Source organism: Crocodylus siamensis, chromosome 2 (genome assembly GCF_052110815.1).
Source record: "Crocodylus siamensis isolate JL-2025a chromosome 2, ASM5211081v1, whole genome shotgun sequence".
Taxonomy (NCBI): domain Eukaryota; kingdom Metazoa; phylum Chordata; order Crocodylia; family Crocodylidae; genus Crocodylus; species Crocodylus siamensis.
In genome coordinates, this window is record NC_143396.1 from 230,884,224 (window position 1) to 230,903,159 (window position 18,936).

The window sequence follows — 18,936 nt, forward strand, 5'->3', positions numbered from 1 at the left end:
CATCTCATTAATCATGAAGGCCCAGGTATACTGTGCAGTAGATCAGCTAACCAAGCCAGCAAGGACTCCTACCCACTATAGGAGAAAAAAGGAGGCCCTGCCTTTGCTGGAGCTACTTCAGATTCCCAGTAGAGTGAGAGCAAAATATGCCAAGAAGATCTGATTCCACTGCAAGGTTAAAGGCAAGACTCCATTTCTTTTCAACAGAACAAGGAAAGGATGGATCCCACCATTAGAAATTATATTTTTAAAAGTCACCTGTGTATGAGTGAACAGACTCATTAATCTTAATAGTAAATGCATTTTTGACATTGATGGTAAGACTCACTTCATTAATTCAAATACACTTCTGTGAATCACAGTGAGCTGCCCTTTTTCCAGATATTATTCTAAAATTTGATTTGCTTATGTATTTTTACTCTTCTTACAATGTTGAAGTATAAATCAATGATTATATGGCTTTATGGCTCTTGAATATTTTTATAAGACTTGTTCGTCATATCTCAGGTATGTAGAGAGTAGGAAGTGAGACTTTAGAATCTACAGAGATTATGCAACAAGGTCATCTTCTGCCCATAGTGTTACCGTAAAAGCAGAAGTTTCATTTCACATATTAGCTAATGATTAACCCCTAGGACATATGGACTTAAAAGGTCATATGTATGTGTCCTATATTGCATGTTTCCTGAACTTGTGTGGCAGAGGAGGGACTAGCCATTAAAAGGAAATGACATTCAATTCTAAATCAAGCACCTAGAGAAAAAAATACCAGCATAAAAGTGTAATGATAAAATGTCTGTTTTCTGCTTGATATTAGAAATAAAAGGTCCAGCAATCCACAGTCAGCTAGCTGTCAAGTCCCAGCCTGCAAGTAGTGACTGCCAATGTCTACTAATTTTCCAACTGTGTAAATCCATCTCCAACCCTGTTCACATCTATGCCAGTCACCTATCAGCTTTCTGACAACGTAGTTCTGGCCAGGTCACCATTTCTGCAAGCTTTAATATTAGTTCCTTTATTCCTGTTAACTGAAGTTGAATAATGTGAGCTTCTTCCAAAAAACACCTCGCCAATACCACCTTCCTCACTACAGTGAACTTCTTCACAATAGTGCCTTGCTAATTTCAGTATGTATGACCATGTCTTCACATTTGATTCACCCTATTTAAATTACTTGTGGATAACTTCAACCTTTGCATACTCTGCACTATCAGTTTCAAACTTCATTTTCCAGCTGTGATTTCACAGAAAACTGAATATCCTATTCTCAATCAGTGCCAGCAATGTGATTATGGAGGGCTGTGATTTTTCTAGCAGAACATCTGTGTTGTCTCCACTGTTATCTGAGGAAAACTCTCTTTATGTTATAGCAGCTATGGACTTGATCTTTATATATCTGTTATAAGCATAACAGTTGGGTCAACATGATTTGCAGTAAACTTTGCCTCTTGACTTCTAGCAGGTTATTTCCTCCACAATCAGGTGAAAGGTTTATATGTAGATTATAAATACCTTGCCTCTATTACTGCATTCAAAGGTCATGTTGAGTGCAGAGGAGGAACTGAATGTGAGAACAGGAGCAAACTTGGAGTTGTAGGTTATTTTCTGGAACGACTGACTTTGGGATTTCAAATGGAAATTTCTACCAAACTGGGTAAGTATCAGTATCTAGTATTTCCTTCTCTTACTGGAGTAAATGAAATGCATCGCTGCAGTCAAATTCTGTGTTAGCAACATCCTTCCGCTGTGCAAATGTAAATGAATGGCCTATTATCTGTCCTGATGTGAAACATTGCTGTAATGTAGGAAAAAGTGTTTGCCACAAAGCTTCAGTTGGATGTAATCAGCTTTAGAAGACAACAGATTCCTTCTACTGTTCTAATTTTATAATGTGTGAACAATTGTTTGAGACTGGCCAGAGAGTGAGAAAGTAACTATTTAGGAAAACAGCTTCATTTGCATCTACCAGAAATCTTTTTAAGTTACTAGATGATCAGAATTTGACGCTTAAAACAAAACAGATTTCAGAGGTGCCATCAGAAAAAAATTGAAATTATGAAAGGGAATACTTAACTAATGTATTAACTGAATAAAAAATATAAAAGAAGATAAAGGTTGAAGTATTTCATGCCAAAGTGGGTAATTCTATAGAGTACATTACTAGGGAAGGTAAGGAATAAAGATTTGCAAAGGTAATATCTAACATTATACAAGGATGAAGCCTTGCAGAAGTTAGTTCCCATTAATTTCTGGGTCTGGTAGCTGGGCAAGTGTTATCTGTAGCTGGGCAAATGTTATCTTACAAATGCCTGCATACCCAGGTCTCTCTGTCCTCCCAGACAAAATTAGTATGATCTTAACATTTGTAATGGTCATCAGCTCTCAGGAAAACAAACTGACCAGGGGAAGGAAACAAGAATCAAAGGAATGAGAGAAAAGCCAGTCTCTCTGAGAACATTCGGTTAACGAAAGACATTTCTTTGGTTATTTGTCAAGTAAACAAGGGGTTCAGTTGCTAAATTGATCAATAAAACCTTTCCCCCCACCTTTTTTTTTTGGTAAATTGGCAAAACTTACAAAATTCCAACTAGCATCAAACAGCTTTGGGGAAAATTTCAGCTAGATGCCCCCACCCCATACTTTTATTTTTAATTTTGAAAATCCAGCATTTTATAGAAACAAGACAGTGTTAGAGCATATGAAAGAAAGATGATCTAAAATAACAGAGGCAAGGGTTTCTTAGAGTAGTATCTGTGCTGGCTTTTACAATGAGGTGCTAGCTTTCACTCTTCAGACCTGATGATGAATGTCTTGCGTTCAAAAGCTTGTCTAACCTTTCCCAACTATGCAGTTGATTCAATAAAAGATACCACCCTAAGAAATATTCACCTCTCATAATTCCTGGACCATCACAGCTACAGCATCACTCTAACACCACAGAAATAACAGGGCTCTGTAATGTTGTGTGGTTTTTTGGTATTTATTTATTTATTAGATTTAGTAGCATATAAACCACTTTCCATTCTGTACTGCTACTTTCATCCTATACCATGTGAGCTGCAATTTTCCATTTGCCAGATGGTTTGGGGGGTTTATAACTCTACGGACTATTTCCTTTGTAGCCTGTACAGCAGGAAACAAATCTAAGGAAAAAACTTTAGTCTACTTCCCCTGTAGTTTTTGCAGTCTGATATTTTCCCATCCCTTCTTTCTTTGCAGTTGGCTAAAGGCAGCTGCCTGCCTCTACCTTCCTCACCTGTTGGTACAACACCAAGATTTTCTATTCTTCCAGGTAATTAATCCTAATTTATTTCTGTACAAATTCCAAAGAAAAAAAAGAAAGACACCTAAAGAAACAGAATTTCTGGTCCCTAAACGCTTCCAACCTTACAGAATTTTTTTTTCTAAAACTCATCTCCTTTCTGTGTGAGTGGCACATTGTTGTTATAAAATAATGCTTAGGTTTGATGGTTCCATAGAAACTGTTGGTTCATCCAAAATCCAGTTTAATGGCACCATAAATTCTGAAACTGGAGATTTTTTTCTTCATAATTTTTTCTAGATATCTGAGGTCTAATTTTATGCCACGGACCCTTGTGTGAATTAAAAGTCTGAATTGTAATGGGATGGACACTTGCAAACCAGTGCCCTGTCCTGCCTTTCTTGCTACAAGATATGTCAATGGTGGAAGGAGAGAGCTGCGTATCTTTTATTCCTTCCATAGACAGCCATTCTATTCTGTCAGATCTGTCAGGGTCTGAAAGCAGAAACACCTTAGATCATCCTGAGAACAAGTAAATGAAGTGAACCAGAATACTGTCATTGGTTTTAAGCAATGCATCAGGGCCTGGGTCTGAAGATCCCATAGCCTGGAGAAACTGAAGCTGAGATCCAGTTCTCAGTCATCTGTTTTCAGGATTTTCTGTAGTGTTACTTCTGGCTTTTGGACCCTGGTGTATCTGAAAGTCAGAGGACTGTCTAGAAAGAGAGTAGAAGTAAGGAATAGTGGTCTGTCAGGTCTAAGATTACTCAGTGAGTAATCAGGCAGATTGGTGTAAATTCTGAGTTTTGTATGTGTCCGTGTAATTTTCACACTGAAAGAAAAGCTGCATTCAATAAAGAAGAGATCGAAGTTAAAACATGAAAGCAAGAGGAAGAGCGACTGAATGAAAGTTTTGAGATCTGTTCCTAATGGCTGAACTTCCCCGGCTTAGGGTATAAACAGTGAAAACAAGTCTGATTCGAGAAGCGGGGGGGAGTTGGGTTCTGTTTTTCAAATTAATGTACAATACTGCCTATTTACTCTTTTCTGGAATAAGTAGAAGGTAAACCACAATAGTTAACCATTTGTTTCACTCAGGGGCAAGTCATTATAGTTTAACTTCACTTACTGAGGTATAGATGCAGATAGACCAAATAATCTGAATGAATCAACAGACATACATTCATGAGTGGTAAACCCCACAATGTACAGACTTTAAAGAGATTTATTTGTTCATCCGTTCAAGCAGTCAAATCAAATTATTGCTGCTTCTATATGTAGCCTCTTACATCTAGATACAAAATAAAGCAGATCTCTAGCAAGTACCATCTGTACACATGAACAACAATTGGGTTTCCTTTTGTCTCAGATCACCATGGATGCAGAAGACCACATCAAGGAGCTGCAAGAGCAGCGTATGTCCATGCAGAAGAAAACCTTCACCAAGTGGATGAACACTGTCTACTACAATGGCAAAGTAAGTAGCTTCTCCTCCTTTGAAATTCTCCGTTTCTCCTTCTCCATTTCATCTACTTCATCTTCTGTTTAACCATTTTATATTTACTGACATTAATTGTATAATATAAGCAACAGATACTTACTGTTGCCAAAGACAGAGCTACAGCCAACCATTTCTGACTACACTGATTTTCTTCAAGTTATGAATCCCTGATTCTGCCCCAAATCAAGATTAATCCTCAGTCTTTATGTTTTATTCTCTCTAATTTGATTACCTTCTCAGAGGGACAGCCTATCCAGTTACTACTGAGTTGAGGTGCTCCAGTGAAGAATCACATTCCCCATGACAATCTATTCTCATTAATGGTGGTTTACAATGGCTTGCACAGCAGTCTGTGCAAGGACATTCAAGAAAGCTCATAACTGTGTTCACATCTTGAGGTAAATTAAGTCAAATTAAGGCTAATTTAATTCTAGCTTTGAGCAGGGAGCTGGAATAGAAGACCTTGTAAGGTCCCTTGCAGCTCTTTTTCTCATGTCCTTGTCATAAACTAGATGTTTTTTCCAGAATGGTGCACAAGCAATGGCTCATTCTGTTGCTGCAGTGAGGTCCCCATTCATACAGGTCTCATCTAGGAGTTGGCAAACAAACAGGTGCTCCATAGTCTGCACTTCATCACACTCACATATACTCATTAGAGTAGCCCCATTTCCATGTTGGCCAGTCTAGATCAGCCCCTCTGGGAAAGTTCTCCTGGGGCTTCAGGTACATTTCAGAGAATCTGATTGCATGTAATCTTTTCTTTCATAACCTCAGTTGTGCCCTGTCAGCCATCATGTCTAACAGTGCAACACTGGTCACAAACTCTTTTGCACTTCAAGCTATTTAGTTACCTCTATCCAACCACAGAGTGGATGCCTGGGGTCTTTCATCTGCCTTGATCTTTCTTTTTGGCTTGCTACCTTTCTTCTGATATTGGATGATGCAATGGCAGCCAGTAAGTACAGGCTATCCTTTAGTGCTAGCTTTAGGGCATGTCTACACATTGTTGTATGGTGACGTTGCTATGGTGCCATGCTTTAGTGCTTCCTTTGGAAGCACTAAAGCACAGCACAGGATGGGTGGATACTGCACCATGCGCATGGTGCATAGGTAAATTTCACTGCTATGTCACCATAACAGTGTGCTATACCTGGGGAGTGTGCCGCTACAACAACGCACATAGACACATGTGACTGCTACATCACCATAGCACGCCATATAGCGACATGTAGATGCATCCTTAGACATCCTGTTATTTCATGACAGCTGTCATTTAGAACTGGGTCTAGTTTTTTGGCATAAACTGATCATTCCATACTGGACATGCATACTCTGCAGTGGAGTAACAGAAGACAATAACAGTGGTTCGCTCCCCACTTTGAGGTGACCAATTTTCAAAGTATGTTGTTGTGGGTGCTTGGGGTGGGCAGTGGTGGTGCTGGGAGGGGAGGCTATGGGGTAGGCTGCAGCCATGCCAAAATTCGCCATAGCCCCCCCTTGGTCTCTCTCTAAGCACTGTCAGCCCCCAGCCCAAGTGCAACCCCAGCACAGCCCCCCGCCAAAAAGAGGCTGGCGCGCCCCTGGCCCCAAGCCCACAGTGAGCAGCGTCCCCACACCCCACACACAAGTCTGGGAAGCGCATGTCCCCCATACCTCCCCTGGGAAGCAACAGGGAACTTCCCCACTCCCCATACCCCTCGGACAAGCCTCCCACAGCTGCTTTCTGCACCCCACCCTGCTCAGGCTGGACATTACTTGCCCCTGCCCTAGTCCTAGTCCTTCCCTCACTGTGAGGGCCTCAATCTTCCACCCTATGTTCCTTCCCCCCCATGCTTCTCCCCCATTCCCCACAGACTTACTGGCCAGAAGCTGCTCTTCAAGCTGCCAGGCTGTATTCCTGGCCATGTGCTTGCTGCGGCTGTGCTCATGCACATGGCATGTATCAGTCACATTATCAGCCACATTGGCCAAAACAAGCTGATTGCCAATAATGTCAATTTTCCTTTTATCAATCCTGATATAATATGGACCAATATATTGGTGCACCTCTAGCTCTATCAGTTTGTGATAAGTCCATCAGGAACAGCCAACATGGATTTGTCAAGGACAAGTCATTGCCGACTAATCTGACTTCCTTTTATAACAAGGTGACAAGCTTTGTGGATGGGAGATCAGCAGATATGCTATATCTTGACTTTAACAAGACTTTTGGCACTGTTTCCATGACAGTCTCCTTAGTGGGCTGAGTAAATACAATCTTGATGAAAGTATTGTAAAATGGACACCTAACTGCTTGGATAATTTTGCTTAAAGAGTGATGATCCTCAATGGCTTAATTTTTACTGGAAGGAGGGATAAAGTACTAGGGCTGTGCAAAGCTTTGGGTGTTGATTCAATTCGGAAGAGATTCAGCCCGATTTGGTAGCCAAATCTCTGAATCTAAATCAAATCACCAATAAAAGGGTCTGAAAAGATTTGAAGCTCTCCAAATCAATTCGGAAAAGATTCAGAGAGCTTCAGAAGTTTGGGCAGTCCCCACTTACCGCCGCAGGGAGCTGGACCCAGACTCCATGCTGGTAAGTAGAGGGAGGGAGGGGGCCTGGCAGGGGTCCCCCCATGGTCCCCTCCACCTCCTCCCCCCCTACTTACCAGTACAGAGTCCATTAATATAACCGCTAATATACCCCAGTATGCTTTTGTCTTTTTCCCCCACAACAACTGCATGCTATTGACTTATATGTAACTTGTGGTTCACTAGAAGCTCCAGGTCTTTATCTTGTGTATCAAAGTGTCCATAATTCAACTTAGCCTCAGGTCATCTGAAAATTTTCTAAGTGTGTACTGAATCCCATCCTTATGAATATATTATAGACTACCAGGGCTTGGACAGACCATTAGGAAACCATACTTGATAGGCCTGTGCAAAGCAGTTAGTATTCACTTCAGATTCGGCTGATTTGGGGGGCAGTGATTCAATTCAGTGAATCACTGTCACAAATCAATTTGACCAAATCTGATTTGGAGATTCGGCCACCACCAAATTGGCTGAATCTCCAAATCAAACGGGCCCCATCCCCCACCTGCTCTCCCATCTCCAGCCTCCTGGCTCTTTAAACAAAAATAACCTGGCATTCACCGGCTGCTGCCAGGCCAGGGGCGGGGGGGGGGGGTGATCCCCACTGCATAGGGGCCTCTGTCACAAGCCTCCAGCCCCAGCTTCCCAGCTCTTTAAAAAAAAAAAAAAGCCCCCACTGCTGCGAGGCTGGGGGGCAATCCCCACTGCCCTGTGCTGTGTGGGGGCTCTGCCATGAGCCTTCAGAAGCCCTGATGGCCACTGCAGCAGCTGGTGAGCATGGGGCTTTTATTTACTTTTTTTTTTTTTAAAAGAACTGGGAGCTGGGGCTGGACAGAGCAGCCATGGGAGGGGGGGAGCAGTGGGAGGGGGAGCAGAAGGAAGGGGAGGGGACCATGGCAGGACCCCTGCCAGGCCCCATCCCCTGCCTGCTCCCCCAGCCCCCCTGAGTGCCCCCAGACCCCGCCTACTCTCCCAGTCCCCTGCATGGCTGCCTTGCCTGGCCCAGCTCCCAGCCCTTTCAAAAAAAAAACCAACCCCCCCCCCGACTCATTGGCTGCTGCAGCAGCCTTGGAGCTTCTGGGGACTCATGGCAGAGCCCCCCGACACAGTGCGGGCAATGGGTGTCAACAGGGATCACCCCCTGCACCTGGCAGGAGCTGGTGAGATGGGACTTTTTTTTTTTAAAGGGCCGAGAGCTGAGGCGGGTGGGGTAGCCATGGGGGAGCTTGGAGAGCAGGCGGGGGTTGCGGGGCTTGTAGCAGAGCCCTCCATGCAGTGTGGGGCAGCGGGGATTGCCCCCCCCCCGGCAGCAGCTCGTGAATGGGGACTTTTTTTTTTCAAAGAGTCAGGACCTGGGAGAGCGGGTGGGGCAGCGATTGAGAGCGGGTGGGGGATAGGGCCGATTCAGCCCATTCGGCCAAAGCTGAAACAGATTCAGCCAAATTGATCTGGTACTGTGATTCCAATTACTGAATCAAATCACTGTCCCCCGAATCGGCCAAATCTGAAGCAAATACTAACCACTTCTCACAGGCCTATTTGGCACCTGAGGTACTGTTGTTTGGTTTTTCTTCCCCAAGGTATTCTGCATTCTCAAAATGTGAAGCAGAACATTGCTTTTTTTCTGCTTAATAGATTGGTTGTAACTTAGTGATTCATACTTCAAAAACTTTAGATAAAGTAAGTGTTTGATTAATTATTTCTTAGTGCATGAGAAAAACGTAAATACAACCTGGCTTTGCCATCTGAACAAGCATGAGTCAACCCTCTCACTGTCCAGAAGATAATTTCAGTAATGTTAGACACCGCAGAGTCCAAAGATTAACACTTCAGTTATAAAGACCCCAACAATTTCTTTTTGGCATCATGAAAGTATATAGAGATTTTCAAGCTATGTAAGGTAAAAAACAGTTCATGGAACTCAGAGCCTATCAGTTGTTTCTCAGGACTGTACTTTCAGTTTTCAGTTCCACTAACTGAAGAAATTCTGCCTAGTTAGGATGCTGCATGCCTAAGTACATTACTAACACCCTGAATGGACAGGAGTGGGAGAAGTAGGACAAAAACAGGATTCTGCAAAATGACCCAGCTTCTGCTTCTTGAACTATGATGGAGTCAGCTTAACTAACAACCCATGCTTGGTAGCTTTATTCGAGTCTGTATGAAATGATGGAAAAAAAAATATATTTAATGTGTTTATTACAACGTGATGGTACAAGCCACAGGCTCATTAGAAAATATTGGAAAAAATAATTTTGTCTTCCTGATTAAAACTGGCACAAAGCACAAGAGGTTTTTACCTTTTGTCAACAGTCAGATGCAATAGCTAGTATTTTAGATGTATTTAAGATGACACAATAGTTAAACAGCTAAAGAAAAACTTGAGAGAGAAAATATGGAAAACTAAATTTAAAAAATTTTTTTGAATGCTTGGAGGTGAAAAAAAGCTTTCAGCCACCTGACCCTCACAACATGCACACTTAAATTGTCCTAAGCTGCTCCTAGAATTTTAGTTCTTGTTTTGCTGCAAGAAGGTCTGCTTAATTTACAGATCACAGGGCAGGAATTGATCTTTAAATCTGTATGCTATTTGGTCCTACTTTTGTCATGTATAACTTTACTACTCCTAACTCAGAAAAGCTATTTCTTCATCCTAAAAATACATTCGTAAGAAATAAGTATTTCAGAATTACATCACATTCCTCTTGCAGGCATGGTATTGCCTATGAATGGCACACCTGAATGGTTAAAGGCATGAGGCCAAAAGAAACTCCTAAAGCAAGCCGGCATTAGATCACACTACCTGCCATGTCATGCTATACTGCTTAAGTGTTAGAATAACTCACTGCTTTTATCCGGGTGTCAAAGATACAGCCTTTGAGTCTCATCTGGTCCATGGAGCCTTATCAACTGGACCACAGTGCTGCCTGTCAATCTTGGAGTGGGTCCACATGCCACATGGTGTGCTCTGAATTGGCCACGTGTGCTGTACACAATGCATGGGGCTGGGGAGGCCATGCATTGCACATGGCACATGGAGCCCCTCCAGGATATGCTCTGCACATGGCACCCATGCAGGGCTGGTCTGTGATGCACCCTGCACATGGCCCCTGCTCTGGCAGCCCAGGACACACTGCATATGGTGCCCACATGGGGTTAGTCCAGGACCTGTGCTACATATGTCCATGCCAGGGTGGCCCCACGCACTGGATCTGGAAAGCAAAGCCAGTCTGCAGGCCCAATTTGGCCCGTGGACCTGCCCCATGCCATTCATCTGGCCCATGGACTGGCCCTGCAATGAGGGCTGGATGAGTTTGACACCCTCAGCACCTGATGGTGAAACCCGAGGTGGATTTTAATGTTGGTACATGATAGTGATAAGCAAGTTATAATGTGCAACTCTGGCTGTGGCTGTGTATTAAGGTTGGAACCAGTATTTCTTTGTACCCCTAAATTAGATCTCAGCCAGAATATATGATGTAAAAGGTTGCTATATCTTTCAATATCCTGTTTACAGATTTTTTATGTTTTCCAGTGTTTCTTTTAGTGCTGTCCCTCCCCTTTTAATGAAGATTTTTCCTTCACAACCTGGCCCTTCCTTGATTCAACAGTGGCAATAATCCTATGTTTACAATATTAACCTGTTGTCATAAAAATGCTTGTTACCCTTTCAAAATTATGCAGGGTTAGATAGGAATAGAAGTTAACTTTGCAGAAACAAGCCATTAAATACAGATAGATTTGATTATCAAATACAGTCATAACAATTCTTATAATCTTATGAGTTCATATGTCTGGTCTGCATCTAGCAATGTCTTCCTCCTCTCAGGATGTACCCTAATCACCAGGCTATAGGTGTTCAGAAATAGGTGTCTCTCAATGATTCCTGTCAGAGCTGTCTCCTACTTGCATAGACATTGAGACAGAGAGAAAGAAAGGACTCTTTAGCCAGATAGTTGGAATACCATTCTGGGAGGATACCTGGGTTCCTGTCCCTATTCCACTGAATGTTTAAGCATCTATATAAAGTGAAAAGGGCACAACAGGCCAGCATCCACTCCTTACCAAAGAGGGTACTACAGCTTGATGATAAAAGGCACTCAACTAGGAGCTGTAGGTTCAAGTCACCTCAGGCAAGAAGAAAGGAGCTAAAACTGGGCTTCCTGCATCCTGGGTGACAGCCCTAACCACAGGAGTTGGGTAAAAGGGATCAACAGTTACAGTGGTTGTGTAAACTAAACCTTGATTTCCTTTGCCTGTCTTGTATCAGCAAGAAAGCCGTCTTCTGTGTTAACCTTAAGGAGTATCATTCATACTTGGGATGGAGCTGTGTAAATAACTATATTTTTGTACGTTTGTCTTTTTGGTTTTTTGAGTTGCACAGAAAAATTGGAAAATAAGTGGTTTGGATCAAACTGAAATTCAAAATGGAAAACTGAAATATTCATTTTGGTTGATACAAAATATTCCATTTGAAAGGAAATGGAATGTGGTTTTTTGGGTTTTGAGGTATTTCAAACTTCATTTTTTTATGTGAATTCATTATTCATCAAAAAATGTCACCAAGTTTTAATCCACATGTACCCCAGAAATGTTTGATTCCACAGTGCATCAAGGTATTCTTTGTTCAGTGTTAAAAATCAAAAGCAACAGTACTGGGCAAGTGAAATAGCCATAATAACCAGTGTCGGTATTTGGGGGTCTGTCTTTGCAGGTGGCTATTGAAATAAAAGACATCTATATAGAGTTGAAAGATGGCATTTACCTCCTGAAACTCTTGGAGCTACTTTCTAGAGAATCATTGCCCAGACCTACCCAGGGAAGGATGAGGGTACATTTTCTGGAGAACAATAGCAAAGCTATTACATACCTCAGATCTAAGGTGAGTTGATATAGATATAGCAGGTAGTATCTGAATAGATTACAGGCTAACTACAAAACCAGATTCATGACGTTCTCCCTCCTATAACATGAGTTGTTCTTTAAACGTGGGAGTTTTTTTGTACTTGTGTCACCTGAAAAATGGAATGAGGTTGATTACTCATGATGGTTGCTTTGTCATTTTGGATTAAGTTTCTTTAACAGCTTATGTTTAAGTTTCTTTTACTTTTATAATCTAAGAGTTCAATAATAGTAAAGCTTGGATAAAATGTTTTTTTTCCCTTTTTCAAGCACTTTAAAACCTTTCCCCCTTTTTTGTGGCAGAATGAAAGGGAAAGAGGAAAAGAAGCACATAGGTGGCAAGGGGAAACCTGATAGTCCACAAATCAGAAACAGAAACTAACTTTTGGTCTCAATGAATCCAAACAATATTTTAAGTCAAAACTTAATGGAAAGGATTCATAGTACCATAGAATCATAGAAAATTAGGGTTGGAAGGGACCTCAAGAGGTCACTTAGTCAAATCCCCTACTCAAAGCAGGACCATCTCGAACTATAACATCCCAGCCAGGGCTTTGTATAGCCAGATCTTAAAAACTTCCAAGGATGGAGATTCTATCATCTCTCTGGGTGGCCTGTTGCAACGCTTCACTGCCTTCGTAGTGTGAGAGTTTTTCCTAACATCTAACCTAAACTTCTCTTGCTGCAACGTGAGACCGTTGCTTCTTGTTCTATCATCTGCCACCACTGAGAACAGTCTAGCTCCATCCTCTTTGCAACCACCCTTCAGTTAGTTGAATGCTGAAGTTAAATCCCTCCACAACCTTCTCTTCCCCAGACTAAATAAGCCAGTTCCCTCAGGCTCCCCTCAAGTCATGTACCCCAGCCCCCTGGCCACTTTTGCTGTCCTCTGCTGAACTCACTCCAATTTGTTGATACCCTTTCTGTAGTGGAGAGCCCAAAACTGGACACAATACTCCAGATGCAGACTCAGCAGTGCTGAATAGAGGGTAATAACCACTTCCCTCAATCAACTGGCAATGCTCCTACTAATGCATCCTAGTATGATGTTAGCCTTCTTGGCAACAAGGGCACACTGTTGCCTCATATTCAGCTTCTTGTCCACTATGACCTCCAGGTCCTTTTCTGCAGAGCCGCTCTTTAGCCATTTGGTCCTCAGTCTGTATTGATGCCAATGTTCCCTCTAAGGTGTAGCGATCTGTGAACATGCTGCTTCAGTCCATGAGCGTGCCACTTTGGTCCATGAGTGCGCCGCTTTGGTGCCACCTCCCCCTTTCACTAAGCCTGGATCTGGATTATGCTAAGCCTAATAGACCAGAATCCTCATGTAATGGATCCTATAGGGGCAGAGGCATAGACAGTGTGGCTCTCATGGGGGCACAGGGGCCCCTTATAAGGGAGCATGGATACCCTCTAGGCAGTGAGAGCCCCTGCAGGGGAAGCTGGGGCACCCAAGAGGCAGCAGGGTGTCTATAGGGGGCAGGGGCACCTTATAGACAGCAGGGCACCCTGTGGGCCCTGAGCCCCTATGGGAAGCAGGGTCCCTCCAGGCAGCACACCCCACTTACCCAGCTCAAAGTGACTCCCGTAGTGCCAAAGAAGGCACAGAAGTACATGGCTGCTCCCAGCTGTCCAGCCCGGCCCCTCCTCCAGCTCTGCCCATGCCGGTCCCCGTGGCTGCCAGGGGGCGCTGCTGGACAAGGCGTGCAGGGCAGGTGCAACTTTTGATTACAAATATTATTGCCTCAGCCAGCTCCTCTGTAGCATGTGGGTTCAAAATTAAGCTTTCAGAGAGCTGAAATATTTATTTGAAATCAACACTTTCCCTGCAGAGAATTTCAGTATCCACAAAGTCACATTTTCTGATGGAAATGTTTTGGTTTTTTTTAAACTGTGACTAGTTGTGCTCAAGCCCCAATCTGTGGACCAGATCTGGCCACCCACACTTTGTCCTGTGGTCCATGGGGCTCTGCATGAGTTCATAAGGTGCCTCACAGGTTATGCCCCCATGTACTAAATAAGTTTGCGGGGCAGTAGGGGGTTCTATCCATGTGGGAAACCCAGAAGCCCCCTGCATGTTGGGCCAGGCAGAGGCAGCACAGGATCCTGGAGCCCCAATTCCTGGTGCACAGGGCTGGCCAGAGACAACGCGGGGTCCTGGAGCCCCAATCCCAGCACATGAAGCTGGGCATAGGTGACACATGGTTCCAGGGCCCTGATCCTGGTACATTGGGCTAAGTGAGGCAGCACAGTCTGGATACAGGCACAATTTTAGGACACAGGATCATGCAACCCACAGACTGGCCCAAGCCCACTCATTTGCCCTGCTGGGCCAACAAGATGAGTACTGTTGAATTATAATATTAGTTGAGTGGTGGAGCAAGACAAGGAAAAGGAAAAGGGACATGAGAAGTAACAAGAAAGTTTGATGTGGAAGAGAGAAAGAAATAAGGGTATAAAGGGTTGAAAAGAAAGAGGGAAAGAGTTGAGGAAAGGAGTCAGAAAGATATTGGAAGACTAGGGAGAAGGGTGCTTTATTCTTTACACTTCTATTTTATTTTTATTCATATAACCAGCAAATTGCGAATCAAGAATGATGGGGAAAGGGAAGCCTGTGGGGATGGAGTCCCGCCTCTGACCCCACGCCCTCCCTCCCCCTAGCTTTGGGTCCAAAACCTCTCCCCACCCCCTTTGTGTCTGACTCCATTTCCTCCTTTCCCTCCAGTTTAGGTCCAACCATGCTCCACACTCTGGCTGGTCTGATGGGGCTCCACGTGCTGTGGAGGGGCTGACTGGGGCACAGGGTTCTTCAGCACGGGGGCTGCCTGCCAGCTAGCCCCGCACTGAAGCACTCTCACGCCTCCGCCAGCCCCTGTGCAACATGTGGAGCCCAGTCAGAACATGGGCTGGTAGGCTGACCACCTGGGTCCCTTGCAAGCCCAGACTGCTCCAGCCGGACTCCATGTGCTGTGCATGAGTAAACTCTAGAGCAATATGCTCTGGAGTTTTTTCTCCCAGGCATACATTCAAATAATGCACCAGGAGCAAAAAAACTCTGGAGCAATAAGCCCCGGAATTTATTTGTTCATGTGTAGACACGCCCACTGAAGCAATAACAATGTGACTTCCTTTTTCCTTGAACTCACCAGCATTAACTATTACCTTTAAAAAGGGTATTTTGCCTTTGGAAAAATGAAATCATTTTATACTTGATCTAAAAGTTTTGGGCAACAATTCAAACTATTCACGCTCCCTCCCTGCAGATATACCCATGTCCTTGATTGTATTTTATGGGTGGAGGTATTTTTCAGTCTTTTTACTCCCTACCAGTCCATTATGATTTTTTCATCAACTTCATCTCGTTTTCACTTCCATGACTTGCAGTCTTTATTTGGTTTCCTATTAACTGTTTCACATTGAATGTCCACTCCTCAAAGGGCAGAAGAATAGTTCTGTGACAGTTACTGTACTTTCACCAGTTTAGTTCTTCATTTATCTAGCTGCTAGAAACACTCTATCCTGGCACTTTCTCATACAAATATTCTGCCCTGTTCTCAGTTAAAGGAGCACCACGCAAATTGTTTTTGTTGTGTATTTTGTTCTTTACAAACTAAATGTAAAGTAGCAAGGGATACAACAGAATCCTAGTAATCAGTAATCCCAGGCCCCATGTAGATATGTGCCTAGATGCTCTGACAATGTAGTTCTGATTTCTGATGCATAGAAGACAGTGAAAGCTAGAAGAGGACTCACACTTGTTAGAGGGATAGAATTTATATGCTACAATTCTTAATATTTGAATAACAGTCAAGGAAAAAAGTCTCTCCACATATTTTGTTTTAGAAGAGTCTCTCTCAGGGAGCTGCAAAGAAATGGTTTCAGGCTGATGGGAGTTTCTTGTCTCTTGTCTATTAGCAGGTGCAAGTAAAATTTATTGGGCCTGAAAATATTGTAGATGGGGACCGAATCCTAATCCTGGGACTAATATGGATCATTATCCTCCGGTTTCAAATCGCTTCCATCAAACTCGATGAGGTAAAATAACATCTCTGTTCTTTTCTCTGCCCATACACATTTAATAAATTTCATAGAGTTTAAGGCCAAAGGGGACTTTAAAGATCATTTAGATCCCCCAAGCCATAAAACCTCACCTAGTGGTACTGCATGTAGTCTAATAATTTATAGCTGAATTAGAGCATTTCTTTAAAAAAAAACTCATTGGGATTTAAAGACTGAAGATGATGGAGATTTTACCACAGCCTTCCTTTACCAGTTCTAATGGTTAGCTAGTCACAGTTAAGCACCTGTATTTTATTTCCAGTTCCTTTATTTCTTTTTAAATGTGCAAAATTGTTGAATGTATCCAAGACCACTGACATATAAATACTATCAACAGCCAACTGTGAAGCCATGTGATGATGGATCACTGTTCATTACCTCTAAAAATTCAGGAGTTGGCTCTATCAGATGCAGGAGCAATGATATTGTCTCAGGCAATACAAGCAGAATATTTCACGAGGACTAGCAATTCAACTAATACATGCATTTACCACTGACCTCTACTGACAGAAGATAGTTTCACTAATGACATTATTGACTGCATGCTGATAGACAAAATAGTCACTGTCAGTCATGTGCTAGGCTGGATACTTTTAACTCTAAAAACACAGGCTCCATGTACTTGAGCTTAACAAGAATTTGCCTCCTATAGATTTTTGGTTCAGAGCAAATAGGATCACAACAAAATATTTCTGTTTTAGTTTTTTGTTTCTTTTTCCCCTTTTCCTTTCCTTTTTCTCCTTCACCCTTTTCCTCCTTGAAAACCAAAAGAAAATTCAGTATTGAAAACATTTTCCTATGCTTAAAGTCTTTTAATAGACTGTGATGATTTTTTTATTTTTGAAAATAATACCCAACTTACCATCTAAGGTTTCCAGCATTTTAATTTTCTTGTAAGTATATAAAGGAGGTCCATTACAGGCAACTGGAAGACAAAACTCAAGTAGATAATAGAAAGTCACTTGCAACCTTAACTGTGGAGAGACTGCTGGGAGAAATTCGTAGCCCATCCTGAATTTTCCTTCCTTGCTGACTTCACAGGACGAGTTTGGAGAAAAGGCTGATAAACTGTCTGCCAATGAAGCCTTGCTGATTTGGTGTCAACGTAAGACTGCCAGTTACTCCAATGTGAATGTGCAGGACTTCTCCAAGAGTTGGAGAGATGGCCTGGCTTTCAATGCCCTCATTCATGTTCACAGGTAAGCAGATGATGAAAGGAGGCTTCCAGAGTAGCTGCTGTTTTCTTACTCTGGCAGGTTTTCTTACTCCAGTGCACCTCTGTTCTTTGTGATAGCTAAGAAAATGACTTGTGTCTTATCCTGGGAAGCTACCCACTCAAAACTCCCATTTGTTAAATAGGAATACAGAACGAAGAAAGTTTTTTGATGTTTGAGTGTTCCTTTCATAGTTTCTAGGGTTGGAAGGGACCTGAGCAGATCACTGAGTTCGACCCCCTGCCATGGCAGAAAAGAGTACTGGGGGCAAACGAATCCAGCAAGGTGTACATCTAAAAGCAAAAATGAATTTCGGATGGGGAAGCCTTCATTTAAACTTGTTCCTTTTTAAAAATCTTGCAAACAATGAAATCTTTTGGAATGCAATAAATCTGTCACTATCAAACAATGATCTAATAGGTCTGTTGACAAATGAATTTTGTTCCATTGTAGTGCATGTCTGATCATTACTCAGATGTAGGAACACATTATTATCACAGCTATTTTGTGTCCACAGCAGGAACAAAGCTTCCTCTGAGAGTTTTCAAATGTTGGGTTTTTGCTGGAGAGCTGTCTCTGGTTATGGTTCTGGCTGATTATTGCTAGGGAAAAATAATTCTCTCTTATAATTTTGTTTCTTCCATTCAAAACTTTTGCTTGAAGAAAAATACTTGAGTAATATAGATTTAATTTGCTTTCTTTTTTATCTTAACTTTCTTGTCTTCAGCTGCATTTTCTAAAATGTTGTTGAAAATAGATTTTGATATGATCATGTCTAAAATTTAAACCTTGCACTTAAGTGGGACATACTTGGAGCTGAAAGCAATAGGCTTTCACTTTTCCCCTCTCTGACCTGTGGGAGAGGAGGAGGAACCAATATTTGAGATAATGCTTCTCCTATCAGAAGCCAATACTAGCAAGAAGGCTTGGAAGCCCATAAATTTCTCAAGGTTTCCATTTCAGAATTTCCTGCATTGGTTCACCAACCAATGAGGAAATGAGGAGCAGGGGTGCTTATTTTAAGGTTCTTAGTGCAGAGAGACACAATAGCATAAACGGTTGCATTCTTCTTTAGTCTGATAAAGCTCCTTCTTCAGGGTCAGAAATCTGCTCAGTTGCAACCTGTATAACAATTCCATGGCTACTACAGTCTAATCTGATCTTCACAAGTAACAGTTTAGCAGTTTTCAAATTTCACATTACATGCTGCAGTGTATGTATTATGATTGGCCTGAGGACATCCATGCAAACAGATCTAATGACAGCTATTAAAAAATAGCTGAATTGTCCTGCCTCACTCTGATACAAAAAAAGGAGAAAGAAGTAATCTAAAATATCCAGCACTCGCATCTTTTACACCATCTCTCAGGGAAAACCTGAAGTAGATGAGATTAGCTGAAATTTGGATCTTCACTGGTCAGCA

The 18,936-nt window shown here is 42.3% G+C and overlaps 1 protein-coding gene across 1 annotated transcript in view; it reads left to right on the forward strand.

Annotated features, from left to right (window-relative positions):
• Window positions 1–4,613: 4,613 nt before the first annotated feature.
• The window catches only part of SPTBN5 (spectrin beta, non-erythrocytic 5), a 157,470-nt gene continuing 143,147 nt past the window's right edge, over window positions 4,614–18,936 (forward strand). Inside the window, exons 1-4 of the mRNA XM_090033359.1 lie at window positions 4,614–4,739; window positions 12,053–12,220; window positions 16,156–16,275; window positions 17,341–17,498. Of these exons, the coding sequence (XP_089889485.1) occupies window positions 4,638–4,739; window positions 12,053–12,220; window positions 16,156–16,275; window positions 17,341–17,498 (548 nt within the window). The 5' untranslated portion in view covers window positions 4,614–4,637. The remainder of the gene's footprint in view (window positions 4,740–12,052; window positions 12,221–16,155; window positions 16,276–17,340; window positions 17,499–18,936) is intronic.